Source organism: Suillus discolor (assembly GCF_016758755.1).
Source record: "Suillus discolor strain FC423 chromosome Unknown F5147scaffold_357, whole genome shotgun sequence".
In the NCBI taxonomy this organism is placed as follows: Eukaryota; Fungi; Basidiomycota; class Agaricomycetes; order Boletales; family Suillaceae; genus Suillus; species Suillus discolor.
The window spans coordinates 1-7,110 of NW_024541604.1; the positions used below are offsets into that span (position 1 = coordinate 1).

Sequence of the window (7,110 nt, forward strand, 5' to 3'; positions counted from 1 at the left end):
ACACTTTCCCACGCTTCGCGCCATACACGCGCGCATTCCCGCGCCTTGCGCGCACCTGCGCTTTCTCGCGCTTCGCATTGGCCAACCAGTAGCGCTTTCAGCGCATACCTCTAGATCCTTGCTGCACTCGCTTCCCCTTTAGGGTCGAACGCACTTGTCGTCTCAAGTATAGCAGACTAGGCAACACACGACCTTACAACATTTATAGATACAACCAGGAGCATTGTTCGTGCCTTGCTGTATCGTTGAACCTTCACCGGAATATCGGAAACGTGCGAATAAAATACCACGAATATATACCGAAATCGATTTCTCTGCCAAAAATTGAAAGATGAGTTTTTTTCGACGATGACACAACAAAACCCACTACTGCCGTAGCAGGAATTGAACTCACTTTAGCGTCTGTCATTTGGTAGCCCCTGCGGGAATAATGTGTCTTGAGAGCAGATGCAAGAGCATTGATTGCATCACAAGAGCACTCAAAAAGCGCACAATAGAAAGACAATAGTTCAATGGAAACGGCCATTCGCGGTTGTGACGGCGATGTCGGGAACAGACCATGATAGACAAGGACTTGCGGAAGTGAGGAACATTGGCAGCTTAACACATCTACAGAGGTAAATATTAAGGATGCCATTAGAAAAATTATCGCTACATATTCTCAAGAACTCATGGTCAAAGAATAAGCATATCAGGGACGTCTGTTTTGGTGTACATTGGGATGTGGCACATGCAGATATGACTTCATGGGGGTTTTGGAAGGGTTTGCTGTGTGTTCGTGTAGAGTATTTGATTTGAGCATCAACGAGTGTTGGAATTAGAGTCGACCAGCTACTATATAATGATTCAGCCGACTTGTCAGGTAAAATCCGACGTTTGGTCTGCTCCTGTTCAGGCTTGAGAGCGAGTTCTGGTTCTACTAGCAGATCTAGCATTTCGACATCGTGAATGATCATATCCTCCCCAGAATCAGGTGGTTGGTTGGCTATTGGGAGGGCATGTGGGCTCGGTGGCTTTGATGTAGAGGCCTGATGTTGCGGGGTCATCAATTCTTCCATCGCAGCAAGAAGTCGGCGCCATTTTGCATCTGCACCAGGCAGGTTGATGACTGTTTGAGTTTTCTTCTTATCTCAAGGTCTCTGTGGGCTGACGAAGTGGCGGCCAAGCCCAGATGATACAAGTTGAGCATTGCGCGTAGGCTGTGTTCTGTGTGGCTGCAAGAAGGACATAGGCAGTAAGAAGAAGAACATACCATCTCTTAGACTTGAAAATATATACGTATTAAGCCACTCAAAGGAGGGAGCTGAGGCTACAAGAAGCCTAGAAAGCAATGACCATGAGGGTAGGAAGAGCCTAGAGTGAAACAAGCATGAGACTACCGTGGCCCCGGAGGCTCCCAATAGCGGCTCGAGGAAATTGGAGAGGTTTAGCTATTAATAGATGGTAGAGAGGTTGGGTCTTGTAGAGGCCCGATAGGCTACAGAGAAGTTGCAAAATGAGTGTCGTATCATGACTAAGAATAGAAAGAGGGTGCAAGAGAATGCGACAGAGGGCGCAATGGAGGATGCAATGGATGTATGAGAGGTTGATGCGCAGGATACCAATTAGTGTACTCAGAACTTGGGAATGATATGATCATGTAGTACTTAGAGAAAACCTATTGAAACGCACCTGCAGAACTACCAAGCTGATGCAAGGAAAGCAATATTTGGAGATATCCTGAAGGCCTACGTGGGAGGGCCCTAGAGGCTCTAGAGGCGGTGCTGGAGGCCCGCGAGGGAATACAAGAGCATGTGCTATTATTAGATGGCGGGAGGGTGGGTCTCAGAGACTAGTTTCCCATAACATAGAAACCGGGTCTCTTAGACCCTTTATAGGCACCGAGAAGTGCTGCCTGAGGTGCATAGTATGATGTAGTAATGGTTAACATTACCGCTTCTCAAGTGTAGAATTCACCTATAGTGATGTTGTCATGTTCCGAATGCATGAATTTGAGGGCATACTACTATGAATTGAAATTGTGTCATGTTTTGCAGAAGATCTTTGGTGCTGCAGCTGAGGAGCAGTGAGGAAGTAGATACAATTAACAGCCGAGTGCACACGAGCAGATTTCGATCGGACGTCATCGCGTCATCATGAAATTGAAGTGATTCGAATCCTCTGAAAGCTGCGAGAACCCACTGGAAGGAAAAAAAAACTGATGGGCTGAATCACGGAATTAATTTCAAATTCAGGTTGCTTCTAAACTCGCTCGATCTCAACCGTTTTGGCCATGTCCAGTTTTCCCTGGGCTTGAACGTTCGAACACAATTGAGTACTAGTGTTATCTAGGTCTCATTTACATTGTTTTTGTGCATTCAAATATTCGTTCCTTATGGAGGCTACTGGTTAACGCACCTGGCGGCCTGCTGAAGTGCGTCAGTGTTCCCCTCAAGTTCCTGTTGGCCAATTTTGTTCAGTCTCGATGCTACATATACTTATCATGAACCTTTTTTGTGGCATAACTGATGAGTATGTGGTCTTTATAGGGCCTGGAATTTGTGTCCGTGCATGATTCCTATGAGTCCGCATGCTAGCAGTATCGAGAATTTGACGGACATCATCCCAGACACCTCCATCACGCTGCATTTCTCGGACATCCTTGAGAAAGTAGTTATGGAGGTATGTATCACTCATGCTAGTCGATCGCACTACTGAATCCTTCGCCACAGTTCCAGAACCAACGCTCATCCGACAACTTTCTCGCATCACTCTGCAGTGGCTGGCTGCTGAAGGGCCTACGTGTTGCAGTTTAATCTGAACAGGCAACCGCACTTCATGAAGGTGAGTTCATGTCCTTTGCCAACATCATCTGCATCCCAGATGTGGAAGCTCCACCCATCGCCTGGATTTCTCAGGAACCCGAGGCTGAGACTACGAACCCTATGCTAGGAAAGCTCAAGTGGTCTATGGAGAACTGATGATCTCGAAGGGCAGAATGACGAGGAGTGTGGGGACGGAGATAGACGGCACTGACCAGGACAACACTCATTCACTTCTGGTGGATAAATTTGTTAATTTCAGCGCTATGATTTACACCTCTGCCAAAAAAAGGTGATTGTCATAAGCAGACGAATGGTTTTTAATAAGTTTGCGTCTGTCACCCCATCTGTCTTCATGTGCATATCGACGAATGGATGTGACCAGGCTAGCTAAACGCAGAACCTTGTCTAGTTTTGTTCCCGTGGAACAACCTCCCCTGCCCCAGTCGACACTTCGATTCTGGTCTCCCAGATATTTGCATCCCATGCCCATTGTTCCTCACGCTTGACAAGCGTGTACCAAGTCAGAGATAGCTGATGATTCAGTATTGATTTCATTGAGGTCTTGATACTCCCCACTTCCATGCATACCATGACACTACCCGTGACTTTCTCTATTCCAAGACTCTAACGCAGTATGCAAACCATGACTAGGGGACTAATAATTACTGACCAAAGCTCTCCACCATCATGTTGCTGGCTGTAGTCCTCAACTCCTTTGCAGTAAAGATGACCCCCTCTCCCTGCTCTAAATCTTGTGTCTCCTGTCCTATCTCGTGTAGTCGCCTCTTCCATCGTATGTCCTGCTCCAACCTTTCCACAAACTCATCTACATTTTCAATGAGCTGCTCGAGATCAGATTTCGAAGCAATCTGCATATATTTCTTTGTGCAATTCACAAAGACAAGAAGAAGCTTGAAAGTGCGTGCATTGTCAATGTCATAGCGAGGATAGATCCACACGCTTCTCATCATGTCCCACCACTGCTGCTCAGTAACAGAATCGAGCGACGTAACTGATGTCTATTCAGGTGTGATTTGGAGGAGGATACCAGCTACGAAAAATGGATGCTCGTAGTAGCTGGCATTGCAGTACTGCGGAATCATGCTAATGCACCAATCTATGTGGCAGTCCCTAAACAAATGGGGGTGCCAGTTGGAATTTCCTGCGAGGGCAAAGACCAGTCTGAGATAGCACAAGTCGCGGCCATCATTAAAAAAGAGGTCGGGATCATCATTGGCAGGTGTTGTACCTGGGTGCGGACAAAGCATGGACAGAATAGCGGGGGAGAGCTTGGTCAAAACTATGTCCCATAGCGTGGAACCATCAATGGGAGACGGGAGGTGAACTGACAGGATGGTGATGGGGGCAGCATCAGTGGCTTAAAATTTGATATCTGAATAGTGCGATCCCCAAGTGATGACTCTGTAGGCATAGGCGAGTAGCTGAGACCAGGTGTTGGTGGATTAATATCTGAATAGTGCGATCTCCAAGTGATGATTCTGTAGGCATAGGCGAGTAGCTGAGACCAGGTGTTGGTAGATTAATATCTGAATAGTGTGATCCCCAAGTGATGATTCTGTAGGCGTAGGCGATTTTATAGACATATCAGTGTGAGATAAATGTGTGATCATTTTCAGAGGGGAGAGATCCTGGGCTGAGGGGGGGGGGCAGTGAATGAATGATCATTTTGTGTTTTCTGATCCTATTTTATAGAAGCATGTTGGCTTTCCCTTGGTGACTCTCTAAATGGTTTCAATGTATATTCTATGTCCTTGTGTTTGACGCTTGATACCTCACATCCATATCCCATATTATCTTGCTCACCCCTAGTCTTCCCTGATGATTTGCCTATCAGATCCACTCAGAAACCCTGCACACTCATCCTCCTTTTCACACCACTGGGGATCATTAAAGACGAAATATATTGATAGGCCATAGAGAGGTCGGGTCCTGTCACCATAATATAGAAACCAGGTCTGCAGGACCCTTTATTACCACCAAGAAGTGCTGCCTGAGGTGGGTGAGAGGACCAAAAAAAAACCACAATTTTCCATTTTTTTTGCCCAAAATTTTGGGTCATAATAGGACCCCTGACACCCCTGCACCATGGGAAATTCCCAATGTATGTGTGGTCTAAAGTTGGCTCGTGGTCTTTCCCATGCAAAAATTATTTTGACCCCTGGACTGTGCTCAATACATTTCATTTTGGACCCTATACACTTGGGGAAAGACCACACAAACATGGCCAGACCACCTGAAAAGTACCCCCTAGGTGAAAACCTCTATAGGTATAATACAACCTAAGAGGTACCTGAAATGGGGTGACCAAAGTGCTGCCTGTAGAAACCTGTAATTGTGATGCCAAAGTTGGGTAGCTGCTACTCGCGGGATCTTGCAATTGGAAAGTATTGGGTGCTATAATACCAGGATAGCTTAGCTCCAACTGCAGAAGGATTAAGTAGAAGCCACCTGCAGGATCCTGCGAGTGCGGAGTACAACAGTTAGGGTAGGCAGCCGCATTGGGCGCTGACCCAATATCAAAAGTCTCATGCTGGTGGTGACTACCAGTGGCTGCATGCTGTGAATCACGAGAGCCATAAGCTGCTTAACTTGTACTTGGGTGAAAAAGGGTTGGATTAAGGGAGATTTGGAAAAGAGGTTGTTCGTTGGGGCTGGTCTGCGCTAGCTCGAAAGGGTTATGGTGCAAGCGGTTGGCAACAGTGTGTAGAAACCTGTAAGTGTGACTGCAAAGTCGGGAAGCTGCTGCTCACAGTATCTTGCACATGGGAAGTATTGGGCGCTACAACGCCATACTGACACTGGCTACCATCTGTCAGCTCTGATTGAGACTGGAAATGCATGTAGCTGCCGTTATCAACAGAGTAACTGATGCTGCTCACTGGCAAACCTGTGTCCCGTTGCAACGGTTGAGGCGGTGGTAAGGAGCTTGATGGGGCACTTGGACCATCACTATGACTTTGCAAATGCTCCTCAGGGTGGCCTGAGTAGCTGCTACTCCAATGAGGCATCTCTGAGTCGTTGAATAAGTTCTGGCTGTGTATGGTTAGTCCACAATGATCACGATGATCATAACATGACTTTCCTCACCTCTTTCGATCGTTACTTTGAGGGAGTCTTCAAATTTAGTTGATGGCTGCAACTCCGAGTCTGAGTTAAAATGGGAGTCGGTTATGAAGTGCCTTTGTACGGACGAAAAAATGGTTGCAAGATTACAGCAGTAAACTCGTGCCAAGTCACGCTTTTAGGCATTGATCTTATTCATGCTGGCAGCTGATATGATCCTATCATGGATAGCTAGATTACTAGATAGTTAGGTGTTTGAAGCTGCTTGGACTTACCTCGAGGCTGGCCCCTAAATTTGATTGATAGAAATGAAGTTAGCATTAATTCCTGTGATGATGAGCAAAGACGGCCAGGGTTCATTGAATTCAGCTGAGACCTTGGGCTTATTACTCACAAGTGTTTCAGATCCTGGTTCAAATCGAAATCAGTGCAGACTCGCGGTGGTTCACCAATTGACTCAAAGCTTCAAATGGGACTCCGCCGGTAATGAGTCTGGTCACTTGATCATCATCGTGAAAGTTAGCACAGATTGATGGCAAATAAACTCAAAGTTTGTGATAGTACGTACTAATTGATGCTTTGGCCTCGAGATTTAAAGTCAGTAGTGGCCAAATGCACATGCTGGTATCAAAGTGAATTGTAGTTGTGTTATCCGCATTGTGGAATTAGCTCCCATACTGAAGTTGTACTCGACAGGGACTATTCAATGGATGGCTTCTGCCCCAATGATCCCGAGACATCTGATCGGTTGTGTATGCCGACACGCTTGCATTCAAATTAGCAAAAGTTGCAGTAACATGCCAAACGGTCTCATTTAGTCGCCACAAGAGTGTCAAATTGGATCCAGGAAACGAGACAAAAATATGGAGGATGAACAACGACAGAGGGTAGACGTTACAACACCACCTGATTCAAAGGCAGTAAATTATGGAATGATATAAGGTTTAATTTCGCAAGGTGCTAGTAACTACCCAAAACAGACTGTACAAAATCACAAATGCAACAACCACTTCATTACAACTTCATCATGCGGTTCGACTACGTACACGGGCTAGTACTTATGCATATATGCCGGATGACCTCTTCCTGCAGGCAAAATAATTAAAACAGAATATTTCGGACTTTCAAAAACCACAGGAAGTCGAGTTTATTTTTTACACGAATAATTCAACCGCAGGCTCTTACATAACTCTCATTCCCACCCACTGTGCCACATGGGCAA

At 45.9% G+C, this 7,110-nt stretch overlaps 5 protein-coding genes across 5 annotated transcripts; 1 reads left to right on the plus strand and 4 right to left on the minus strand.

Annotated features, from left to right (window-relative positions):
* Nucleotides 1-391: 391 nt before the first annotated feature.
* Nucleotides 392-583, minus strand: F5147DRAFT_536030 (uncharacterized protein; the record flags this gene model as incomplete). The annotated part of the gene is made up of 1 exon (XM_041430154.1): nucleotides 392-583. A coding segment is annotated over one exon (192 nt), but the record flags the coding sequence as incomplete, so codon positions are not given.
* An 88-nt stretch (nucleotides 584-671) lies between these two features.
* F5147DRAFT_535822 (uncharacterized protein) lies at nucleotides 672-866 on the minus strand (the record flags this gene model as incomplete). The annotated part of the gene is made up of 1 exon (XM_041430152.1): nucleotides 672-866. A coding segment is annotated over one exon (195 nt), but the record flags the coding sequence as incomplete, so codon positions are not given.
* Nucleotides 867-1,509: 643 nt separating this feature from the next.
* On the plus strand, nucleotides 1,510-2,960 carry F5147DRAFT_660588 (uncharacterized protein; the record flags this gene model as incomplete). The annotated part of the gene is made up of 7 exons (XM_041434683.1): nucleotides 1,510-1,575; nucleotides 1,698-1,817; nucleotides 2,037-2,065; nucleotides 2,381-2,413; nucleotides 2,529-2,661; nucleotides 2,805-2,823; nucleotides 2,863-2,960. 7 exons carry the CDS (start codon nucleotides 1,510-1,512, stop codon nucleotides 2,958-2,960), a joined length of 498 nt encoding a protein of 165 aa, XP_041284265.1.
* Nucleotides 2,961-3,209: 249 nt separating this feature from the next.
* F5147DRAFT_660589 (uncharacterized protein) lies at nucleotides 3,210-4,236 on the minus strand (the record flags this gene model as incomplete). The annotated part of the gene is made up of 5 exons (XM_041434684.1): nucleotides 3,210-3,335; nucleotides 3,393-3,415; nucleotides 3,475-3,823; nucleotides 3,860-4,053; nucleotides 4,155-4,236. The coding sequence occupies 5 exons, from the start codon at nucleotides 4,234-4,236 to the stop codon at nucleotides 3,210-3,212; spliced, it is 774 nt and encodes a 257-aa protein (XP_041284266.1).
* Nucleotides 4,237-4,880: 644 nt separating this feature from the next.
* F5147DRAFT_660590 (uncharacterized protein) lies at nucleotides 4,881-6,508 on the minus strand (the record flags this gene model as incomplete). The annotated part of the gene is made up of 8 exons (XM_041434685.1): nucleotides 4,881-4,937; nucleotides 5,116-5,382; nucleotides 5,576-5,653; nucleotides 5,713-5,858; nucleotides 5,913-6,004; nucleotides 6,164-6,177; nucleotides 6,283-6,296; nucleotides 6,457-6,508. The coding sequence occupies 8 exons, from the start codon at nucleotides 6,506-6,508 to the stop codon at nucleotides 4,881-4,883; spliced, it is 720 nt and encodes a 239-aa protein (XP_041284267.1).
* Between the last annotated feature and the right edge of the window lie 602 nt (nucleotides 6,509-7,110).